We start from the raw sequence: 25,658 nt of genomic DNA on the forward strand, positions 1-25,658 counted from the left end.
ACCGTAAACCTACTGACCGCTATTCCTACCTGCATGCCTCCAGCTTTCACCCTGACCACACCACACGATCCATCGTCTACAGCCAAGCTCTGCGATACAACCGCATTTGCTCCAACCCCTCAGACAGAGACAAACACCTACAAGATCTCTGTCAAGCTTTCTTACAACTACAATACCCACCTGCAGAAGTAAAGAAACAGATTGATAGAGCCAGAAGAGTTCCCAGAAGTTACCTACTACAGGACAGGCCTAACAAAGAAAATAACAGAACGCCACTAGCCGTCACCTTCAGCCCCCAACTAAAACCCCTCCAACGCATTATTAAGGATCTACAACCTATCCTAAAGGATGACCCAACACTCTCACAAGTCTTGGGAGACAGGCCAGTCCTTGCCTACAGACAGCCCCGCAACCTGAAGCAAATACTCACCAACAACCACATACCACACAACAGAACCACTAACCCAGGAACTTATCCTTGCAACAAAGCCCGTTGCCAATTGTGCCCACATATCTATTCAGGGGACACCATCACAGGGCCTAATAACATCAGCCACACTATCAGAGGCTCGTTCACCTGCACATCCACCAATGTGATCTATGCCATCATGTGCCAGCAATGCCCCTCTGCCATGTACATTGGTCAAACTGGACAGTCTCTACGTAAAAGAATAAATGGACACAAATCAGATGTCAAGAATTATAACATTCATAAACCAGTCGGAGAACACTTCAATCTCTCTGGTCACGCAATCACAGACATGAAGGTCGCTATCTTAAAACAAAAAAACTTCAAATCCAGACTCCAGCGAGAAACTGCTGAATTGGAATTCATTTGCAAATTGGATACTATTAATTTAGGCTTAAATAGAGACTGGGAGTGGCTAAGTCATTATGCAAGGTAGCCTGTTTCCTCTTGTTTTTTCCTACCCCCCCCCCCCAGATGTTCTGGTTTAACTTGGATTTAAACCTGGAGAATGGTCAGTTTAGATCAGCTATTACCAGCAGGAGAGTGAGTTTGTGTGTGTATGGGGGTGGGGGGGATGTGAGAAAACCTTGATCTATGCAGGAAATAGCCCGACTTGATTATGTAAAGAGTTGTCACTTTGGATGGGCTAGCACCAGCAGGAGAGTGAATTTGTGTGGGGGGGTGGAGGGTGAGAAAACCTGGATTTGTGCTGGAAATGGCCCACCTGTTGATCACTTTAGATAAGCTATTACCAGCAGGACAGTGGGGTGGGAGGAGGTATTGTTTCATGATTTCTGTGTGTATATAAAGTCTGCTGCAGTTTCCACGGTAAACATCTGATGAAGTGAGCTGTAGCTCACGAAAGCTCATGCTCAAATAAATTGGTTAGTCTCTAAGGTGCCACAAGTACTCCTTTTCTTTTTGCGAATACAGACTAACACGGCTGTTCCTCTGAAACCTGTCAATGCTCGCTCTTGTTCTCTTTAAAGCCTTTGAAGCCAGTTAACTTTCTTCACACATGGGGGAGGCTACCTTCTTTGATCTGTTTCTCTTCCCCATCACCTTCCCCTATCTCTCACATCCTGGCCAGGTAAATATGGCTCCAGAGTTGTTTGTGTTGTGCCTGTCTGCTCCCCTTTAAAAAATGTCCTGGGCTGTGAACTGCTGTGTTTTTGTGCTACAGAGTCTCAGAGATTGGGCTGGAACCACCACACTCTTCAGATAGGAACATATTCCAGAGCTTGCACAGCATGTTTAGCTTTTTCAGGATTAAGGTAATAATTTTCATGCTAACAAAAATGGCTGGAAAGTCTCAAGGAACCCACAAGTGATTTCTCTAGTAGAAGGGCAGGGTTTTACTTGGCAGATTTCCACTGAAAGGCAGATAGAAAGTGACTTGTTTTCACGAGGGTCCTGATATGGCATCCTGCTCAATAACGGAAAGTTTCTTTTCTGTTTGGTAGTGCTCTGGACAGGCCCCTTCCTCATAATGCAGGTGACAAATATTTCTGCTCATGCTGGACTTGATGCCAGTTATTACAGTCAGGCCAGAAGACTTCGCAAATGCAGAGAGCTGTTGGCAAAAGAATTTCATTCACAAACTGCTCATAAATTTCCAGGCAGCTTCCAAGAATCTTCTGAGCAGCCCATGAATATAAAGAGCCTGAAAGTTCCTGGGCTGTAATTTGTCTCTCTATGTATGAGTGTTCTTGGCTGAAGTACCTGAGCTGAAGTCATCAAGGGCCCAAATCACTGTCAGGCTGGATTTCTGCAGCCCTGCAGGTTGTTTCTTGCCAGTTTTCAAAGTGTTGCTACTCTCCTGCCTCAGGTATTTCCAACCACAGACAAGAGTCCTGGTGCTTCTCAAGGCTTCAGACACTTGAATGGAGACACATTTTTTGCGTTCAGTTTTTCTCCTGGAAAGGACTGTTTCTTATGTTTGAACCGTCATCTGAGACAGCAAGGGAAACATCCAAAGGTCTCTGGAAATTCAACCCAGTGGTCCCCAAATCACCACCCACCACTCAAACTCTTGTCTAGAGAACAGTAGGGGAAATACACTTAGCTGATAGTTTAGTGGAATATCAGGACATCCTCTTGTACACCAACACTGGCAGATCCCATCAACACTGTCCCCAACCCTTGGAGCTCACTCATCGAAGGCCCGCAACTGATGGAGCAGTGAGGGAGAAGGCTGAAGCACGAGTGGTGCAGAACTCACTGCGCGTGAGGGTGACCAGATGTCCTGATTTTATAGGGACAGTCCCAATATTTGGGGCTGTTTCTTATATAGGCTCCTATAACCCCCCACCTCCTGTCCCCATTTTTCTTGCTATCTGGTCACCCTACTGGCATGTCTGGTCATTTATCACAGAGAGCATTTCTGTCTCTCGCTATCATGGTAGGGACAGTGGCAAGGAAGCTGTTCTCTTTCTCTCTGGCAGAATGCACAACAAAGTCAGGCCCAGTGGAACCATACACCTGTTCTGTGCAGGCGGGAGAACTCCACAGCCCTCTGGCTGAGAGCAACTTCCTAGCAAGTTGGCTAAGAAAACAGATTGGATTTGGGCTCTCTGGAGAGTACCACCAGGCAGTATCAGGGCAGGAGGTTAAAAGTGCACTAATTTATATGGCAAACCTTCACGCTGGTGTGCTCAGCGATATGCTGGAGGAGAAGTTGCGTCCTGCCCTGCAGCAGGTTCATTCTTTCCTCCTTGGTAGATCCCCACCCCGGGCCCCACCTGCAGAGGGTCCCATCCTTTTCAGTGCATAGGCCCGGCTGCCAGGAGACAGTAGTCAGTCTGGCCTGCGCTGTCCCTAGCTGTGAATGCCACACAACGCTGCAGACACTGTGAGTGGGAGTGCCTCTGGGTGTAGTGCAGGGTGCCAGTCACAGCCACTGCATTCCTCGCTGCAGGGAGTTTGCATCAGGAGAGACATTATTTTGCAGGGAACTCCCTCCCTGCATGTGTCTGATTAGCATACAGTTGGAAAACCAGCAAAGGGATAAAGGAAAAGGCAATTAAGGAATGTTGCAATGAGATTGTCTTTGTGTAGCCAACACATTTTATTGGAAGCGACTGACTTTTTAAAGCCAATTCCACCTCTCATGGCCGATTAAGAATCATACATTGTATTATTTGTCTGAGCTCATCAAACACTAATAAAAGGCCTTCATTGTCTGTGACAGCCCCAGGAAACCTGAGATTTTGTCACTTCAAACCCATCACCTTCATTATGCTAAATTATAGAAGTGGCTGCTGTAAGTGTTATTATGCCCATAGAGTTGGCTTGTAGTCCCTGAGTCCTCGCTTCTATATCTGAACACAAAACTGGACACCTGGAGCCCTGTGGATGGATACCTAAGGCCTTTGTAAAAGACGCAAACCCAGTGAGATTGGCAGTGTGGCTAGTCTAGCAGATAAGTGAATGACATTCATCCCCCATATCATCCCCTTTGCCCCATTGCCACATCTGATGTGTGGAGCTGGCTGCCATCCACATAGGTGAAACTTACTCCTCCCATTACTACCTGCATAAGTAGCGCTTTGGGTCTTAGTGGATAGGTCACATCTCAATACTCAGAAGCAGAGAGGCCAGGAGGACTTTAGAATCCATGCCACAGAGAGATGACCAAACTAAATACATTTACTTCTGGCGGATGGAGTTTATGCTCCTGCCATCTGCCCTGTGAGTGCTCCATCTGCTAGCAGCTTCCAATCTCAGCAGCTGCGTAAGGCTCCCTGGCAAAGTTTAAAAAGAAGAAGCGAAATCATTAGATTACTTTCCTCTTTCCAGCCACGTCTGGTGCCCTCTGCTTCAGCTTGTGTTTGGAATAGTGGCCTAAACGAGGAAAACCAGAAGCAAAACCACTGACCTATCCCCTGGTTATGCCTGATGATAACAAACTGCTTCTAACCACCTCAGCAGTGTCTCACTGTCTCCTTCTGACTATGGAGGAGAGAACTCACTTGCTGAGGAGCCTGGCACACCTGTATGCGGACTGAAGGGGACAGTCCCAGTAAGAAAATGGGAAGTATGAAATCCATGGAAAGGCTGATCCGATGGGGATTACACCTCCAAAATATGGGCAGCTGCAAACCTGACAAGCATGTCCAATGGCCTTAACTCATTCCTCCACCACAAAGGAATTGTCAGCTGCAACCCCCTGCACCCTCCGAGGCCACTGGGTCCAAAAGGATGTTCGTCCAGAGGAGGAAAGTAGGGCTCAGGCCCCGCCTACGGCTAAAAAGAACAGTTTTTAATCTGAGTTTTGTGTGTCTCCTGCACTGCTTGGAGAAACCTCCTCTGACTCTGTGACGTTGCACCCTCCATGTGTTAGATTGCCATCTCAATCGGCTTTGGGCACAGAACTCCCCTCTTGTGTCTGAGCTGGGGGTTTTGTTTCATGCCTTTGGAAAGCATGACAGCAGCAATGTGGTTCAAGCAGCCTTGGAGGTCACACACAAAATGAGCAATGCTGATCCCTTCCTTGTAATCCACTGCTTGCACTAAGCAGCTTGGCTGTAACTCTGAACTAATTTGTCAAGTCTGGACTGAATCCAAATTCCGGTAATCAAGAGCAAGAGGCCAATCTGCACAGCAGAGTTCATTCATTCCCCCACCACTATGTGGCGCTCCCACGCCCAGAAACACAGCAATGACTTAATCTTGTCTCAGTGTGGGGGAACGGCAATGACCTCAAGGTCCCTTCCAGCTCTATATTTCTTAGGTTCTGTGACATGTTGCCAGAATTCCTGGACAAAGGCACCTTTCCCCACTAGCTCAAAAATTAGGCATTTTCTCTAACAGCTTTTTAGGTTGCGTTTTCTCCCCAGTCATCCGAAGAAAAAAGGTGAGGCTAAGCTAGTATACTACAGTGTCCGAGTCTGAAACTCTCTGCCTTGCAAACCTTTCCAACGTACCCTCATCTTTCTCGGACACTCACCCTTCAGTTTAGTTTGAGATCACACCAGGGTAAGTATAGGTTTCAGAGTAACAGCCGTGTTAGTCTGTATTCGCAAAAAGAAAAGGAGGACTTGTGGCACCTTAGAGACTAACCAATTTATTTGAGCATGAGCTTTCGTGAGCTACAGCTCACTTCATCGGATGCATGCCGTGGAAACTGCAGCAGGCTTTATTTATACACAGAGAATATGAAAAAATACCTCCTCCCACCCCACTGTCCTGCTGGTAATAGCTTATCTAAAGTGATCATCAGGTGGGCCATTTCCAGCACAAATCCAGGTTTTCTCACCCTCCACCCCCCCACACAAATTCACTCTCCTGCTGGTGATAGCCCATCCAAAGTGACAACTCTTTACACAGGATGAGCTATGACCAGCAGGAGAGTGAGTTTGTGTGTGTATGGGGGTGGGGGGGATGTGAGAAAACCTGGATTTGTGCAGGAAATAGCCCAACTTGATTGTCATGCACATTGTGTAAAGAGTTGTCACTTTGGATGGGCTATCACCAGCAGGAGAGTGAATTTGTGTGGGGGGGTGGAGGGTGAGAAAACCTGGATTTGTGCTGGAAATGGCCCACCTGATGATCACTTTAGATAAGCTATTACCAGCAGGACAGTGGGGTGGGAGGAGGTATTGTTTCATATTCTCTGTGTATATATAAAGTCTGCTGCAGTTTCCATGATATGCATCTGAGGAAGTGAGCTGTAGCTCACGAAAGCTTATGCTCTAATAAATTGGTTAGTCTCTAAGGTGCCACAAGTCCTCCTTTTCTTTTTGCGAATACAGACTAACACGGCTGTTACTCTGAAACCTGTCTTTACACAATGTGCATGATAATAAAGTTGGGCCATTTCCTGCACAAATCCAGGTTCTCTCACCCCCTCACCCCCCTCCCAAAAACCACACACACAAACTCACTCTCCTGCTGGTAATAGCTCATCCAAAGTGACCATTCTCCCTACAATGTGCATAATTAAGGTGGGCCATTTCCTGCACAAATCTAGGTTCTCTCACATCCCCCCCACCCCCATACACACACAAACTCACTCTCCTGCTGGTAATAGCTCATCCAAACTGACCACTCTCCAAGTTTAAATCCAAGTTAAACCAGAACGTCTGGGGGGAGGGGGGGTAGGAAAAAACAAGAGGAAATAGGCTACCTTGCATAATGACTTAGCCACTCCCAGTCTCTATTTAAGCCTAAATTAATAGGATCCAATTTGCAAATGAATTCCAATTCAGCAGTTTCTCGCTGGAGTCTGGATTTGAAGTTTTTTTGTTTTAAGACAGCGACCTTCATGTCTGTGATTGCGTGACCAGAGAGATTGAAGTGTTCTCCGACTGGTTTATGAATGTTATAATTCTTGACATCTGATTTGTGTCCATTTATTCTTTTACGTAGAGACTGTCCAGTTTGACCAATGTACATGTCAGAGGGGCATTGCTGGCACATGATGGCATATATCACATTGGTGGATGTGCAGGTATACGAGCCTCTGATAGTGTGGCTGATGTTATTAGGCCCTGTGATGGTGTCCCCTGAATAGATATGTGGGCACAATTGGCAACGGGCTTTGTTGCAAGGATAAGTTCCTGGGTTAGTGGTTCTGTTGTGTGGTATGTGGTTGTTGGTGAGTATTTGCTTCAGGTTGCGGGGCTGTCTGTAGGCAAGGACTGGCCTGTCTCCCAAGATTTGTGAGAGTGTTGGGTCATCCTTTAGGATAGGTTGTAGATCCTTAATAATGCGTTGGAGGGGTTTTAGTTGGGGGCTGAAGGTGACGGCTAGTGGCGTTCTGTTATTTTCTTTGTTAGGCCTGTCCTGTAGTAGGTGACTTCTGGGAACTCTTCTGGCTCTATCAATCTGTTTCTTTACTTCAGCAGGTGGGTATTGTAGTTGTAAGAAAGCTTGACAGAGATCTTGTAGGTGTTTGTCTCTGTCTGAGGGGTTGGAGCAAATGCGGTTGTATCGCACAGCTTGGCTGTAGACGATGGATCGTGTGGTGTGGTCAGGGTGAAAGCTGGAGGCATGCAGGTAGGAATAGCGGTCAGTAGGTTTCCGGTATAGGGTGGTGTTTATGTGACCATCGCTTGTTAGCACTGTAGTGTCCAGGAAGTGGATCTCTTGTGTGGACTGGACCAGGCTGAGGTTGGTGGTGGGATGGAAATTGTTGAAATCATGGTGGAATTCCTCCAGGGTAAATAGTTTCAGAAATCTTTAGGGCCCAAGCTGAGAATTACCCAGGTCTTCCATCTTCCTTATAGATTCTGACACAGAGGGAAGAACAAGCTCCCTGCCCACACTTGGTAACAGAATTCACAGCCTCCCCGGGGATTCCTTTCTAAGATGCTGACTGCATCTGTTCAGTAACTCAGCATGGCTTGCTAATAGCTGTCCACCGTGTGACCCCAGGATGTCCCATCCTATCACAGGGCAGGGATGTCAGAGAAATCAGAGACGAAGCTGACTGGAAATTTGATCACACTCAACACAGTTAAAACATCTCAGACAGAATTGCAAAAATCACCCTGAATCTCTTAACACAATCAAATGGTGGAAAATCCAACTAAATCAGACTGAGGTGTGAACGCGGGACAGAGCGAGCGCAGGCATTGCTGGGGAGAGGTCTCTGCAGCACCTCTTGGTTTTATTGCTACCTTCTGCACAGGAAGGTCTGACTCACGTTACTGCAGCACCAGGTACACAGATCTGGCTGGTTCCTGTGGCAGGCACCAGTACAGCTATTAATAGAGATTAATTGCAGGGGAAGGGGGGGGGAGGTGTTTGCAACTTTTTCTGCACTGTCCACAAAATCCTGAGCAAAATTTACTTTTTGGCTCAATTCCACAAAAATGAAATTTCTGTTTCTTTGCCAGAACTATTTGCATGAAAAATCAGTTTTCTGAGTGATGTCCCACTCAGCCATAACTGCCCCCTGCCCCCAGGGGTCCAGGCCCGAGGAAGTTCAGTCAGAGCAGAGCCTTCCATGACCTAGCGCATACTTCTGTGATGAAGGCAGCAACATAAGATTTCAAGATTACAAATGAGATCATTCCCACTGCAAGCAGATCCTGCATGCCCTGCCCCCAGCCAGCAGGGAACTCCCTCCCTGCTAATATGAGAGTCAGACAAACAAATGGATCTTTAACACACAGGACTAATCACTGAAATCAGAAGCAAGACGGGATCTGCAAAAAGTTTCCTATAGTGCAGCATCTGCAGTGCCCTGCGTTAGTGTTAGTGATCCAACCACAGGAAAGTCACCCACAATTCTCAGTGCTGCAGAAACAGTGCTATGGTTACAAGAGAATGTGGATTCAGTTTAAAGAAATTTAAAACACAATAAAACACAACAAACCATTGCCGCCGTTCCTACAGGTGTCCAGGGCCTAGGTCACGTCCCAGGCCAGCAAATACACTTGCTCTTCCCCTCACCGGGGGTAAATCAGGCAAAGTGCAAGTTGGTTACTAACCTGATTCTTTTTCTAGCATATGCTTCTGAGGGCACAAACAATGCCTGAGATGAAACCAACCTGCTCAGAACATACAGTCTATGACTGTACAGTGGGTTTCAATTTTAGTTAGAAGATTAAGGCTACGTCTACACTAGAGAGCTTACAGTGGCACAGCTGCACCAACGCAGCTGCACCACAGTAAGATCTCCTGTATACCTGCGCTGTGCCAAAGGGAGAGAGCTCTCCCACTGACATAATCAGATCACCCTCAAGGAGCAGCGGGAGCAGCTATGTTGGCATAGAATGTCTTCTGCCGACATAGGGCTGTGCACACTGCCTCTTATGCTGGCGAAACGTATGTCACTCGGGGGGGTGTTTTTTCCCGTACCCCTGAGTGACACAAGTTTTGCTGACATAAGTGGTAGTGCAGACATGGCCTAAGTGTCATCATATCCTTTATGGCAGAACCTCCCACCTGTTCAATTCACAGAGCAGGTGCAAGAATGGGGATGTCCCTGGCTCCTTCCTGCAGGCTTAAGTGTTTGCAGAAGACAAAGTGTAATTTGCATGTTCAAGTATCAGTACAGGAAGTGCTTGTGTGCTCATCCAATCAGGGAACCAAATAACACTATGTGACTTATGAGACCAATCACAGCTAAGCACACAGCTTGAATTTAAGATATTCATGTTCAAGCCACAGAGTAAAAATTGTGTAAAAATACTTGTGGCGTATACCTGTACAATGGATAAACTGAAGGAAATCTCTACCTGTTGTCAGATAGCAGCTACGCTGATCAGAGGGACTGTTCATTCCCCGTGAGGTATTTGCTAGCCATAAAGGGACATATTTCAAAAATGTTCTCGCCCAAGTCGCAACTGCAATTTTTTATGAGCAAATCTCTGAGGGAGAATTAATTACATGGGTGCCTCTGAATAGAATCTGCCCATATATAGCAGATAATGAGACATCTAACCATCGAGTCTATGGGTGCAAACCCCATCTGCATGCACATAATCTATTATTTGCAGCACAGATGGCTGTGGATACAAAATAGAGCAGCTTGGCTGAAGCTTATTTAAAATTTGGCCCAGAAAATCAGAGTTCTCAGCCTTCTCAGCCATCAGCTCCTCTCAGGCTGTTTGGATACATGACTTCCAGGTGGGAGCAAGAGAATCAGGATATGAACCCCTAACTCACCGGGTATAGTAGGAGTCCACGCCCAGTGCCTCTCGTACACTTGAGATGTAGAGCTCCAGTGCTGAATTAGTAACTGTTTGGAAGCCCACGCTGCTTGCTTCATGGATGTCCCCGGCATTCTCTGCCATGCTGTCACCCAGATAGTATTCATGAAACTTCAGAATTCCTGCAAGGACACATTCATCACCAGCATTATCAACTGTGTGAAGGGAGTGCACTGCCAGCAACTGACAAAGAAAGCAGTACAACTGTTACAAGTCCTGAGGGTTTGGCATCTCCAGCAGAAATGGAGCGAAGCATGCCGTGCCGTGTCTCCAGAGGGCTTTCCAGGAGTTAGTCCAATATGCTATATTAAGACTTTGCTTTTAAAATCTGGTTTTGTACTTTGCAAATGATGGATCAAGGGAAGAAAACTGAGCAGGGCTTTAATGAGATGTTCAGAAGGCACTTACTATCACAGCAGCCTCATATGAATTATAAAACAGATGTTTCTCGCAAGCATCTACCAGGGAAATTCACATTTCAATAGCAGCATATGAAAAATGTCTATTAATAGTATCTGACCACATAAACTGGACACACAAGGGCTGAAAGGCTGAACAAAAATGTTATTACTACAGCAGAATCTCCTTGTGTCACATGGAGATTTCTCATTTCACCCGTATGCACAAAAACACATGCAAAGAAGTAAAAGGCAGATTAGTGCATATTAAAATACTAAAGCAAGAACATTACACAATGGGGCACACCAGAGAAAGGAAACATTCATATCAGGAGTGCAACATTTTGTCAAGGATTCAGCTATTACTGCAGATAAAACCCTCCTCCACTCAGACCAGCACACCCTTTCTAATATGAGTAACCCTGCCGTGCCACGGCACCTGTGACCACTCTTCAAAGCTTACCCTGGGCACCCTGTTCACAGTGGCAGCATAAACAACAAACCAAGCTGGTAAGAAGAGACGGTCAAATCAAAAGACTTAAGCAACCTATTCTGTAGCAACAGCCACAAATGGATCCATTGAAATGGTCAAGGGGTGAGTGGGGAGTTCTAAGGGAATATTACCTATGCTAGAATGAGGAACCTGAGATGCCCTCAAAGTTTCTGCGTACGTATTGGAGAAGGCAAGAAGAAAGTAGAGAGCTGGAGTCAGTGCCTGAGAACTCCCACATAAGAGCCCACAGTAAGGCAGCCAAAGGTGAAACAGCAACTAGCTGCAGAATAAGGGTCTGAGAGTGGGAGACAGTCCGAGCAGACAGTGTAACCAGCACCGCCTCGCAAAGCTCAGTTACACAGAACAGCCTCTAAGGGCCGGGCAGTTACATACCCAAGTGCCCCAGGAGGTTGGTTGCGGCTGCTCTTCTACAAGTCCCTAACTTGTGCTGGGGATGGAGGGGCCATGACTAAATCTCTATGAATCCCAGTGACAAACCCTGTTCCTCCAACGGATACCATCTTACCAGGCCCAGGTCTGTCTCCAGTGTGGTAAAACCACCACCATTTTATTACGCAAAATGTATGGTTTGAGAGGGCAATTAGTGACCATGTGTGTAACAGGACAGTAACCTCTCTTCACTCAGATCCATAAAGGATTTAAGTCACTCCTAGAGTAAGTAATCAAAGAGATACATCTAGCGAAAAATATGTCATCCAAGCTGAAGAAGTTCATTTGTGTTTGCTTTCCTTGTTGAACCATGTTCAATGCAATCTGAATTAGTGCTCTTTATCTCTTTAGCTTTGTCGTGGTGAAGGGTTACAATTATTAAATTATATACAAGAAGAACTCCTGAAGATTTACAGTCATCACTTTATTAGATAATGAATAACAGCTGCCTGCAAAAAAGGATCCTCTTCCAATTAATCCTTCCTGCTCTGCTCCTCTGTGATAAATGTTTCCACATTCATGTGAAGAAGATTCAGAGGATCAGACAGTTAGATGGCATATCAGGAAGTTGGGCTGCCCTCCTGTTATCTGTAATCCACTGCAATTAATACATGTCAAATGCATTTGGAAGCATAAAACAGAGAAATGTAATTAAAGTGAGGACTTTTTGTTACATAAAAGATTCTCTATTGGAGGCAGCGTGCTTGGAATCTCATTATCATTCTTTGCATTGCCCTGTGGGAAATCCAGACAGATTGGCTATTGAAAAATGGGTAAATTAAGCACCTGAAAACTTTCCCATTTATGGGTGAATGTCAAAGCCCTGAACATGCTTCTCTGACTGAACTTTCCTTTCCTCTATTTCTGTGCATGCCGCATGTGCTGGCCTATTTGGGTCCCATGAGCCAGCCAGATCCCCCAAAGGGAGATCAGTCCTCAAAACCATGAAGTCCTCCCGCTCAACAGAGGGGTATGGACCAAAAGAAACATGGGTATTGAGAAGTTACAGGGGACAAAGAATGAAAAATGCTGGAAGAAGGTGCCAAAACAAGGGTACAAGAAAGGAACACTGAGCTGAGAAGCCCAGGTAGTGCCCACCTCTCCAGAGCGGAAGCCATCCAGAGGAATCTGCCGGGATGCGCGGATAAAAAAAGTGAACAAAAATTGGCTCCTCTCCACAGTCCCAGAGAACATCCCAGTCCAACTCCCTCTTCCTAGCCTGGTAAATAGCCTTCTTGCCCAGCGCCAGAAGGAGGATGACAGGGAGGCTCCGAGATTTTGTGTGGCCACACATGGACAGTACATCAATAAAAATGTACAGGGAAAGGTGCAGCCAGAGCTTCAACAGGAGTTTCCGGAGGAGGCAGGAAACAGGTTACCAACTCTGACTGAAGCTATTCCAGGAGATTTTTTTCCCAACATGATGTAATGTCATTATTTGTACTGTACCTATTAAAATCTCCTGGATTGCTTTCAATAGTCACCGGGAGATCAATGGCAATTCCAGTAGACTCCCAGCCAACCCAGGAGGGTTGGCAATCCTACTGCAACCTGGTGCACTGAAATAAACAGGCTCTAGGGTCTCTCTCTTGCCACAGAAGGGACAGGTGTCATGGACTGTGTAAACTGCACCAACAACACATCTGTGCTCATGGCTCCATGAAGGAGCTGCCAATTTATGTCCCTAGTGGTCCCTGGAACCAAGGTGGCAAGGTGATAGACAGACAGCTCTGGGGTGATGTCAAGACTTTCCCTCAGGTATGGCACCAGCACAGCAGTGTGAACCTTTCCCCACCCCACCCCACCGACCCACCAGCATACCTTAATCCTGACCAGGGGAGGCCTCCCTCTCTAGAGTTAAGAGGGGAGTCCAGTCTCCATGGCTGGCTCTCTCCTGGCCTGCCCGCAAGGTGCTATGCAGCACTGGTTTCTGCAGAGAGGATATTTATACACTGGACAAATCCCCCATCTCATTTTACCAGGGCCCCCAAAACAGCTGTCAGATGGAGACACCTTTTAGTTACTATTGTCTTCAGGCCAAATTCCTCCCTAGAGTAACACCAGTGACTACAACAGAATTAGAGCAGAGATGAATTTGGCCTGTGAGTGTGCATTCAAACCAGTGCCCTCAGGGTGAAAGGCTTCATCTCCAATTACCAATCCCCTGAGCCAGCCTGCCTCTTGATCCAGCTTACACGGATGATCCTATTTTCCTGCTTTCATGATAATATTAGATAAAGGATGAAAGAAAGTTCCCCCAGCAGCTGCCAATTCCCATGTACAGGTGACAAGGGCTCTATTCCCTCAGCACCTCTGCAGCTGAATTGCCACCAAAGCTACCAAGATTTACCTGAATTCCCAACAAGAGTCGAGTATCAGTTGCAGTAAAATTAGCTGTGATAAGCAACTGCAGAATAAGCACCCTGAAAAGTTGTCATAGCACTATCAGAGAGCAGGGAGCATAAGGATGTGGCAGCAAAGCACACATAATCCAGGGCCTATTTCACATTACAGAGTGAAGCTTTGGGTGACAGGCCCAGCCTCTGGGTGGTGGACAGGACGAGAGCCTAATGAGTCTGTCCCAACTCTGATTTCCAGGCTTTGCTAGTTGGCTCTAATCTACAGAAAGGAACCTTACCTGCCCCAGGAGCAAGCAACCAGCTGTACAGGTAGCCGGCAGCCAGTGAGTAGTAGAGAACAAGTCCCCTCTGGCCATTCACAGTCTCCAGAACCTGGTCAATGGTGACGGGCGAATAGGGGTCAGAGTCCTGCTGTCCAGTCTGACGTTCCACCAGCAAGTCAGCGAACGCTCTTGTTCGCCCCCTTTCTGCCACAGCCAGGGCTTCGTCGTGGTGGCCTGTGAAGAAGAGCCACAATTAGGGAACAAAGACGTGTCTCAGGCCTGCACCAGACCCTGCAGAGCACTGTAAAGGGGTAGAGAGCATGGCAGTTATTCCAATCCAGACCAGCACCACTGGGTGGCTGGGCAGCGGCACTCCAGGTCACAGGGCAGCAGACTGTCTTTGTTTCCCCAGCAACCCCAAGCATCCTGGCTGGCTGCTCTGCCATCATATGCAGCCTGCATGTTGCTTCTTCCCCGGCTATAACCCAGTGCCCTTTGGGACTCCCTGGCACATCAAACATCCGAGATATCCAGTACCACGGTCACAGATCCACAGGATCTGTGCTACACTCTGACTTGTAAGCTGTCCCTTCAGTGTGCCAGACCCCAAGAGGTCACACTTTTCCACAAGGGTAGGCCACATGGCCTCCACACCTCTGAAACGGAGCCTAAGGGATCCAGTGCTCCTGCTTCTCACTGAGAGCTCTGCCCAGAGAGTCTGACTGAAGCAGACTGCTGTTCAGAGACATTTATGCTCTTCAGGGATCAAAGAAGCTCAGCAAGTATCTGAAATGACTTCAGGCAGCCTTTTCAGAACAGAGTAGAGTTCATTAGTCAACTGTAACCCAGCCTCGAGAAGTCTTTTGGTGAGCCAGAGAGGCAAAGGTAAGACAGAGTTCAGACTAGCCAATGCCTGGGCTACGCTGAGCCATGCTGCTGCAGAAACCATCCAGGTTCTCTCTCTCTCTTTCTTGATCTCTTTGCCTGTCAGTCCCAGGTGAGCTTCTGTGTTTCTGTGAGCCCAGTTCTTATCACTGCCTCCTGTCACCTCTCAGTCCAGTGTCCTCCTGCTGCAAAGCCAGGCTGGCTGAGTTCGTGTGTTCACCTTGCCAGAACTTCCTGTTGTAAAGTGTCAATTGCTCAGCATGCCCATTGTCTTTCCGGGATCTGCCACCAATAAAGACTGGCTGAACCCAATCCATAACGACCCATTCCTAACACCCCAAATACATCATGTCTCCTGCTCTGCGCCAGGAGCAGAATCTTAACTCTTCTGCACCCACTGGGTAGTAATGCCAAGGCAATAAGTACAGAGTCCTACAGATAGTTCTTAAAAACATTACAGACAATTCGTATGTTTGTCACACTCTTCTCTTCTATCTAAGGTTTTAATCCCACCCTCATCCCCATGGGTCCGATCGCCTACCTTCCATCGCCTACCTTCCAGTCGTGCATTAAGCAAGGTGACTCATATCCATTGTGTGTGGTTCACTCTCTCCCCAGGCCTCCAGAGGATTGTATGTGCTGGGAAGTGGTTTGCTTTGGCAGGGTTTTAGCCAGGCTGCTCTGTTTGTATTAGCAAAGGCAGGTTGAAGAAGTGCACCTGGCACTGGGAGCAGAAGATGCTGATTTGTGAAGGGGAATCTCCTACCCAAGCCTGTAAGGGAAGGGTCTACACACAAATGGGAGGGAAATGAGTGCTGCTGTGGGCTCTGTGATGTGACCCAGCACAGCCCTCTGGGGCACAAGAGTGAAGCGTACACAAGCAAGGGGCTGAAGGAAGCGCTGCTGAGAGGGGAAAGCAATGAAATATCAGGGAAAGGACATGCTGAACTATGCCTCATCCCAGGATCTCAGTGCTTTGTGCAAATGTTAAGTGCAGCCCCACAAGGCTCCCGTGAGGAATTATCCTCACATTACATATGGGTAAGGCTAAGATTTTGCCATCATTATTTCTACTAAAAGTCACGGACAGGTAATGGGCAATAAACAAAAATTCACAGAAGCCTTGACCTGTCTGTGACTTTTACTGCTGTAGCTCCCATGGTTTCTCCTGCCACGGTGGTGGCTGGGAGCTGTGGGGTTCTCTCCCCACCCCACCCTCCCGCAGGCTGTTGCCCGTCGCTGGAATCCTGCAGGTGGATCCTGAGGAGGCTGTCGCTGTAACCCTGCCGGTGCCCCACTAGCTGCCAGCCCCAGGGGCTGAAGCAGAAAATGTCAGGGAGGTCTCTGGAAGTCACAAATTCCATGACATAAACGTAGCTTTACACATGGGGAAACTGAGGCATGGAGCACAATGGGACTGGCTCAGCTTGCCAGCAGCAGAAGCACAAAAAGGCACAGGAGCCCTGATCCCAATCTCCTGTTCTAACTACTAGACTAGAAACACTTGAGAGGAACTTCACACCTGGAACTTGGGTCAAACCCTGGAGCTAGGGAAGAACTCAGACGCCTAGCTCCCAACAGCCACGGGTACCACAGGTATCTCTTACCAAGGCTGACGAGCACTCGCTGCAGGGCCTGGTAGGATGATGTCTGCAGGTCAAAGAGCGATAGCTTGTAGTCTGTGCTCAGCTGCACCTCGTGGCGGATGGTTTCAAACAGTGCCGACGCCCTATAGAGCTGGGAGGGGAGAACAGCCCATGGTGACACTCAGAACCGTAGCTGGCCCAGCGTGCAGCCCTGACACTTCAGTGAGGGGGACTAGGGAGGAGAGGGGAAGAAGCTGGGACCAACATGCTCTCAGCTGGGGTCAGGTCTGCCCCATCCAGTCCTGGTCTGCAAGCAGCTCATCACACCCATTGCTGCAGTGTCCAAGGCAGAGGGGCTGGCCGTTCTGTAGGGGAAGAGACATAGCTGTGTCCAGGGAGAGAAGGCCAGGAGACTGCACCCAGGTGGGCAGTGACAAGTCATCTCTGAACGGGCACCATGCGTAAGAAAGGACCACATAGGGAATGCATTACAGGGCATGAGAGATGCATTACAGGGGACGAGATAGCCTCCTATCGGTGGAGCTGCTGCCTACCTGGTGCTGGGCCTCCTCCAGGTTCCCACTAGCCCAGAGGGAGAGGCCCAGGCCATGGCGGATTTTGGCTTCATCTTCTCTACGCCCCAGCTGTTCTGCAAGTCTCAGTCCTGAAAGAGAAGTGGAGTAAGTGAAGACAAGAGAAAAGATTCCCTGTTGCTGGATGAGGGTAGGGTTGGGATGAAGGGAGTGGTGTGTCCAGGCTGCAGACAGGAGTAGGGTCCCGGCAGTGCTAATCGGGCACTCATCCGTGTGCAGGTGTAACTGATTTGCTGCGGCTGACAGCACCTTGAAGAGAAGTGCTGTACATGCTCCCTGTGCTGTCCAAGTCAGTGGGTCAGCGGGAGGGTGCATGACAGTAACACAAGGGGTGCGCCAGCACAAGCAGCAGGGAGCAGGCTAGCTGGAGTGCATGGAGAGGACAGGGAGAAGGCACCAGAGCTAGGATCCAGGCCCTTCCTCTGTGCCACTCCAGCCTCTTCCCACCCAAACAGGCAGCCTCTCACCATAGCGGTTTGGCTTTTAACCCTTCAAACACTGCAGACGAACAAAACTGCACTGAGCTGCCAAGTGCTGCTGGAGTCCTCCTCCCTCTCCCTCCTCAGCTGAGAGGCCCCCTCTCTCAGCTGCTAATACATCCAGCTAACCAGGACATGCCTCAGCACCCACCCTTGCCCCAGGTCTCCCAGCACCTTCCTGGCAGACATGAGGGTTCTGTTGCAGCTAGAGGCAGGGCAGGGATTCTGATCTGACCTACCACAGGAACATTCATTTCATTTCCAACAACATCCACAGGCATTTCCTACAATGCCCCAACACGTCACACCTCTATGGGCCGCAGTGTTGTCAGATACATCCAGCAGGTTAGTCTCAAGCATCACAGAGAATGTAAGGGAAAGGCCCAGGCGGGGTAAGGGCTGTTGGGCTCAGCTGCAGAAGAGTGGCCTGCAGGGATTCTCAGCAGCCAGAGCAGCAGGAAGGTCACCTCCCATCAGGAAAGGGGGCCGCACTGATTTCCCCCCCACCAATTTAACTGAAATTCCCTCTACTATACTGAAATCCTGCTCAAGTCAGTTTCCAGGAAATCCAGGCTAACTCGGGTAATTAATCTATCAATCTGCAGCCCAGCTCCCCTTACACCATTCAACCCACACAGCTTGTCTTCTTCCTCACACTGCTGCCGCCATGCTGAACAGACAATGCTTTTATCCTGGGAGATGGTGCAGCAGCATCAAGGGTAAGGTGTGCAAGGCTGGATCAATGGGGGCCCTCCAGCTGTCCCCTGCTCCCAGACGCTCAGATCATCCCCCACAACACTGTCATGGTGCACGGTTGAGGGGCCTGTTAACTTTTCCAGCTCTGAGCCCCACCCCCACTTTAATCTGAAGGGGATAAACAGGTAGCTCCCAGCTGAGGCAAGCTCAGCCCAAGTGGGCTGCGGGGCTGTTTGTCCTCAGTACAAACAGGCTTTGTGGACCCAAGTCATTCCCTGGCCTGCTATGTCACCCACTGAGGAGATCCTCTCTCTTGACTCAGGGCAGACTGGCTTTACAAAGAGACTTAGGCTGCTTGGAGTGAAGTTTAGTCATTAATCCTCCCCCTGCAAGGCACTCACTGACCTTTAAGAACATAAGAATGGCCATACTGGGTCAGACCAAAAGGTCCATCCAGCCCAGTATCCTGTCTACTGACAGTGGCCAATGCCAGGTACCCCAGAGGGAGTGAACCTAACAGGTAATAATCAAGCGATCTCTCTCCTGCCATCCATCTCCACCCTCTGACAAACAAAGGCTAGGGACACCATTTCTTATCCATCCCGGTTAATAGCCATTAACGGACTTAACCTCCATGAATTTATCCAGTTCTCTTTTAAACCCTGTTACAGTCCTAGCCTTCACAACCTCCTCAGGCAAGGAGTTCCACAGGTTGACTATGCGCTGTGTGAAGAACTTCCTTTTATTTGTTTTAAACCTGCTGCCCATTAATTTCATTTGGTGGCCCCTAGTTCTTATATTATGGGAACAAGTAAATAACTTTTCCTTATTCACTTTCTCCACACCGCTCGTGATTGTATAGACCTCTATCATATCCCCCCTTAGTCTCCTCTTTTCCAAGCTGAAAAGCCCTAGCCTCTTTAATCTCTCTTCATATGGGACCTGTTCCAAACCCCTAATCATTTTAATTGCCCTTTTCTGAACCTTTTCTAATGCCAGTATAAGCTTTTAAAGCTTTGCCATTCCCTTGTCTGTCACAACGTGCTGCTACATGAAGGTCTGGGCAGCCTGGCCACTAATGAAGGGCAGAGTGCCCTGGGTGGTAACTGCACAGGTCTGCAGGATACTCTCAGAGCTAGCGAATGTCTTAGACACACATGCTCACATTCCTACACCTCGCTCCCTTTCACACGGATATGCCCTCTCCCCCATCCTCTGCAGACGTAAAGCCACTGGATAATTCATCCACTCACCTTCCTGCAAGTACATCACAGCCTGAGAGTAGTTCTGCAAGGCATGGTGTGTCCTCCCGAGGCTGCTATAGGACACAGTTTTGGCCACCAAGTCGTTCATTTGAGCTGCAATGCTGAGATGTTGCTCCTGATAAACCACTGCCCTCTCATAGGTGCCCAGAGACTCATACGTTAATCCCAGGTTCCCATAGGCCCTGCCCTGGCATGTGGGATTGTTGGTCTCTTCTGCAATCTGCAGGTCCAGCTGGTGGTACTGCAGTGCCGTGTCGTACTCGCCCATTTGCTGATAGACTCCCCCCAGGCCGCAGGCAGCGTCGCTCTCCAGAGACTGGTCTTTCATTTCTCGGGCGATGTTTAGCTGCCGTTCCAGGCAGGAGATGGCTTGCTCGTAATTTCCTAATTGGCTGTGCAGACTCCCCAGCTCCCCATAGGCTTGGGCTTTGTTGAACGCCTCCCCAAGCTCATGGGCCACCACTAGCCTCTTTTCAAAGCACACGAGAGCCTGCTGCAAACTTCCCATTGCCCTGTGTGGAGAGAAAAGGAGCATTTATCTTGCCTAGGCAGGTGTGACATGAAAACCATCTTTCACCGTCATGTCCTACAGAGAACCTCTGTTCTGCAGCCAGCTCAAATCTGCCATGTCCCCGCTGCCAGATGTAGGGAATTTCAGAACTACCATCAGTGAACTTGCCAGTGAACCCTGCAGTCAATAGTACAAGAGACCCTGAAGGCCACAATCAGGCCCAAAACATTGTCCAGGCCTCCTCTGCACCTCCTGTAAACTCCTCACTCCAGAGGGTCTGGGGCAGGAAAACTAAGTTTCATTATTCAGGGTAATAGCACAGCCTGAATAACCTTCCCCCTCGCCATCCAGACAGCTCTGTCGTTCCATACAACCCTGTGTGTAGACACTGCCCCGCACAGTCATACACATACAGCTGTACAGCTCCCCTACAGTCGTACACGCACACCCCCACAACCCTCCCGCACCACCCAGACAGCTGTCGTTCCACACCACCCAGTGTGAACACCCTGCCCCACATATACACCTCCCACAACAATTCATCCCTCCATCCGTACACATACATTCCGACAGACGTACACCCCACACACAAGTGTACACATATACTTCCACAGCCGTACACCCCACACAAAACTGTATGCATATACTTCCAGTCGTACACCCCACATCTATACACATACACCTCCACAGCAATATATCCTACACACATCTCTACACATGCACCGCCAGTTTCCCATGTATCCTCCACTGCCACCCCCCAAATCTGTACACATATACCCCCACAGCCCTCCACATACCCTTCACAGCCACTAGCCCTCCCACATCCGTACACATGCACCCCCATAGCCATACACCCCAGACAGATCTGTACAAATACACTCGCGCAGCTTCCATGTACCCTCCACAGCCATATACCCCTCTGACACACGCGTAGAGACATCTGCACAGCACCCCCATCTACCCTTCACAGCCACACACGTACACCCAACACACATCTGTACACACATCCCCCACAGCTCTATATCCAAACATCCATACATGTAACCCCAACCCACACAAATGCATCTGTAAAGTTCCCCCTCCCCCATGTACTCATACTCCTATCTCTCACAGATGTACACATACCCTGCCCCATACCCACCCCCCTAGCTGCCCATCCACCTCTGTTTACACACACAAACACATACACACACCCCTCTATCTTCCCCCAGCACAAACACAGCTTGCTAGCCAGTGACTGCACAGTGTGAGAGAAATCCAGCATATTGTCTTGGTTGTGTGTTCTCAGGTTGGTTCCCTGTTGCGAGCATATGCACCCATATACTCGCTGTGACACTGCTCACCACTGAATCACGTGAGTAGCGATGGTATAATCATCGGGGGGGTGGGATAGCTCAGTGGTTTGAGCATTGGTCTGCTAAACCCAGGGTTTGTGAGTTCAATCCTTGAGGGGGCCATTTAGGGATCTGGGGCAAAAATTGGGCATTGGTTCTGCTTTAAGCAGGGGGTTGGACTAGATGATCTCCTGAGGTCCCTTCCAACCCTGATATTCTATGATTAATCTATGATTCTATGATCATTCAGGTATTTTCACTCATTCTCTTTCAAGACAGTTCTCAATACTAAAGCCATGCAATACTCCAGCCTTTGGCATTTGTTACCTGTGTCCATTTCCCAGGCCCCGATAGGCCTTCGCCTGGTCTTGCATGCGACTTAAACTCTGAGCTACAGATAAGTACTGTTCATAATACTTTATGGCTTCTTCATAATCTCCTAGAGCCTCATAACAATCCCCCAGGTTTCCGTATGCCCGGCCTCTGTCCAGCACAGCTTCGTTTCCACTCAGCTGCTGTAGCATGGCCAGTTGCTGCTCAAAGTAGCCAATAGCTTCCTCCATGACATTCATGTTCATCTTGGTGATGCCCATGTTACCATAGACTTGGGCCTCTATACTGGGGTCCTTCAGCTTCTGTCCAAGTTCCAGCTGTTCTTCATAACACTTGAATGCCATGGTATACTTCCCAAGGGACATGTACACTGCAGCAAGGTGGCCATGAGCTCTGCATTCACCCGGCATATCCCCTAGTTCCTGGTAAACCTCCAGTTGCTGTGTATGGTACCCCAAGGCCTTGTCATATTTCTGTATCATCTTGTATGCAGAACCCAAGGCTGCATAGGCACTGGCCTCCAATCTCCTGTCTTTGACATGGTGGGCTAAGCTCAGCTGCTGCTCATAGAATTTTATTGCACCATTTACATCTTTTTTACATACAAAAATATCTCCCAGATTCCCAAGAGCCCGGAATTTGGCTTGGGAATTGTTCAGAGACTGGGCCAGAGACAGCAGATACTTCTGGCACTCCTCAGCTTTGCTGAAGTCCATTAAGGCCTTGAACGCCAGGCCCAGGTTGCAGTAGGCCTTGGCTTGGCTCAGCTTGTCGTGTAGATCCTTTGCTAAGGCGAGATCCTGCTCGTAGTACTTTACAGCCTCCTCATAGTTCCCAAGGCAGTAATGGGCATAGCCAAGGTTGTGGCAAACTTTCCCCTCCCCCTCCATGTCCTGCAGCTCAGGGGACAGGCGCAGGTATTGCTCATAGTAAGGGGCTGCCTGTGCGTACTCTCCTCGCGAGCAATGGAAGTTGCCCAGGTTGCTGAGGGCCCGGGCCTCGCTCTGTATGTCCCGCAGCTCCCGGGCGATGTTGAGGTGGTTTTGGTAGTGCTGCAGGGCTCGGTCGTGGGCGCCTAAGGCCTGATATGCCACTGCTAAGTTCCCATGGGTGGATGCCTGCGAGGCCCGATCATTCACTTCCATAGAAATCTGCAGCTCCTGCCGGTGATATTTCACAGCGTGGTCATACATGCCCAGGGCATTGTACGCATTGCCCATGTTGCCGTAGGCCCTGCCCTGCGCGCCATAGTCATTCAGCTCCTGAGCGATGGAGAGGTGAGTCTTGTGGAGTTTCAGGGCAGAGTCATAGTCGCCTTTCATCTGGTGAATGATCCCTGAGAAATAACAGAAACAGAAATTAAATAGATAAAACCCCACAGTGCCTCCCCCAGCACCAGACACTGACCCTCCCCCACAGCGTTGCCTCTGCCCCCCACACCGCCCCTCCCCTACAGCCTCACGACAACCTTTCCCACACACCACCCCCAGCCCCATAACACCACCCCCTGCTGCACAGTGCTGCCTCTGGCTCCCACACCGGCACTCTCCCCCAGCCCCCCAGCGCCGCCCTTCCCCCCCAGCACTGCCCCTCCCCCATAGCACCGCCCTCAGCTTCTCACACAGACCCTTCCGCACAGCGCCACCCCCAGCAACCCTCCCCCACAGCGCCACCCCCCACCGACACACTGACCATTCCTCACAGCACTGCCCCACACACTGCCCCTCCCCCACCGCACTGCCCCCAGCCCCACACACCACCGACCCCAACCTCACACACCACCCCAACCCCCACAGCACCGCCCACAACCCCCATAGCACCACCCCCAACCTCACACACCACCCCCAGCCCCACAAAGCATCCTTCCCCACAGCACTGCTCCCAGCCCCACAGCACCACCCTCAGCCTCACACTGCAACCCTCCCCCACAGCACTGGGCACGGCCCCCAGCCCCACACACTGACCCTCCCCCACAGGACTGGGCACGGCCCCCAGCCCCACAACCCCATCCCTTCCACCTGATACTGGAAATAGCCCCAAGCCTCACCCAGCAACCCTTCCCCACAGCACCAGGCCCAGCCCTGCAGCCCCACAGCATGGGAAACACCCACATTTTTCAGGCGCATTTCATAGGGTTCTTTAGCTACAGATGCTCTTTCCCCTTCTAGTCCCAGTATTCAAGCATTTAAGGGTGTTTCAGTGCTAGGATCCTACCAGACCAGTGTATGGAGCCACAGTGGAGAGGCACCTCACTCAGCCCTCACTCTATGGCACAGAGAAAGGCCTGATCAGCAGAGATGGGAGTCACTGGCAGCTGGGTGCTCAGTACCTCTAAAAGGGACCTGTCCAAAGGGATCTAGCAAGTCCATGGCAGAGTTGGGAGCAGCCCCCAGGACTCCCAGCTTGGTCGCAGAGACTTCAGCCAGAATAAGACCATCACGGTGCCCACAAACAGTGAGTGGCTGGGGACATTGCAGCAGATTGTGGGACAGCAGGGTGCTACGGGACAAAGGCACAGAGCCAGCAGCTGGGATCAGGACTGAGGGGGCAGGGGTAAGGGGCAGAGGGCCCAGGTGGGGGTGAGGAGGCCCAGAGGCAGCATGCCATGGACCCCAGCAAAGGTTTGTCTGTGACTGCAAATCATGCGTCTATTCAGCAAACAGCACCACACAGGCTACAATCTGGAGCCTGCAACAACTAGCGCAGAAGGACAAAGGATTTTTGCAGCCAAAAAGTGGAGAAGAGATGGCAGGACTCGAATCCTGGGCACGTGCAAAGAATTCTGTGCTCCGGGGCAAAGAACGGCTGGCAAACCCTCCACTAAGAGCTCAGGGAGCTACAGGATCCTCTAGAAAATGGACAGCACATGAAGGTGCTGGGAAATCAATAAACCAGAGCCCTGGATGCTCCATTCCTAACCTTTTAAACAAAACTAGAAGGAAAACTCAAAGGCAAAAGCACTGCCATGAGGCCCTCACCGCTGGATGCCTCATCCCCTAGAAGGCGGTCTCCGCTCTCTCCATAGGGCTCTTCCAAAGGATGCGTGTGACTAGAGCAGGGGAGAAAACAGGCTTTCTGCTGGAGCTTGAGTGGTGGCTCAAGTACCCTGAATATCTCAACATTGTCTTAGGTGAGTTCCAGGCTCAAAGTCATCAGATGTTGGGCCTGGTAAAGCAGCCTTCCCAGAAACTCTCTGAGCTGCCTGGGCGCTCAGTGCCCAGGGCTGGATTTATTGTGCTCCGGAGAAGCAGCAGAAATAACTGAGGTGGCTCAATAAAGCAATCACAGTGCTGGATGAAGCACCAGAGAAGCAGTGAGGCCATGCTACAGGGAGGGAGTCTGGCCAGCAGGGACAGCTTGGAAGCAGCAGAGAACCCCAAAAGCACAGAGAGCTTCCTCAGGCTATCACACTAGCCATTATCCTAAGGAGCAGAAACCCACCTGCCAGTTGCCGCTCTGGCTCTGCATGAGACAGTTCCAGGGCACTAAACCCAGAGAGGCTGCCTGGAATTAGCTCTGATTTAAAACACAAATCACTGTGAAATGCCAGTTCAGTTGAGCATTTAGGACGGAGACAGCGGGGGTCTTGGTGGGGAGGGGGACACATTCCCTGCATCAGCTCTGATGGGCCTGCCTACATCTATACCCCAGCATCTTGTCCCTGAGTTCCTAAAACGCTCACCCAAGGGGATGTTGCTAAGTTTTCAGATGTGGATTGGGAGGTTCAGACAGACACAGGAGTTAACCCTGGCAAGTCCTGTACGGTCCATTCCCCCAAACCAGGGGCCAGTGCTGGTTTGTTCCTACAAAAGGCTATCAGCTTTTCAACTGATGCCCCAAACATTTTGAGAATTACACAGAAACGATTTAACAATAAATCT

The 25,658-nt window shown here is 49.5% G+C and overlaps 1 protein-coding gene across 2 annotated transcripts in view; it reads right to left on the bottom strand.

The window, feature by feature from the left end:
• Positions 1–25,658, bottom strand: part of TTC28 (tetratricopeptide repeat domain 28) — a 510,505-nt gene that overhangs the window by 66,598 nt on the left and 418,249 nt on the right. For both annotated transcript variants that reach the window (XM_073313673.1, XM_073313672.1), the window contains exons 7-12: positions 21,772–23,113; positions 19,588–20,111; positions 17,121–17,230; positions 16,588–16,717; positions 14,111–14,329; positions 10,088–10,253 (exon numbers count right to left, since the gene is read on the bottom strand). In XM_073313673.1, the coding sequence (XP_073169774.1) occupies positions 10,088–10,253; positions 14,111–14,329; positions 16,588–16,717; positions 17,121–17,230; positions 19,588–20,111; positions 21,772–23,113 (2,491 nt within the window). The remainder of the gene's footprint in view (positions 1–10,087; positions 10,254–14,110; positions 14,330–16,587; positions 16,718–17,120; positions 17,231–19,587; positions 20,112–21,771; positions 23,114–25,658) is intronic.

Source organism: Lepidochelys kempii, chromosome 15 (genome assembly GCF_965140265.1).
Source record: "Lepidochelys kempii isolate rLepKem1 chromosome 15, rLepKem1.hap2, whole genome shotgun sequence".
NCBI classification, from domain to species: Eukaryota; Metazoa; Chordata; order Testudines; family Cheloniidae; genus Lepidochelys; species Lepidochelys kempii.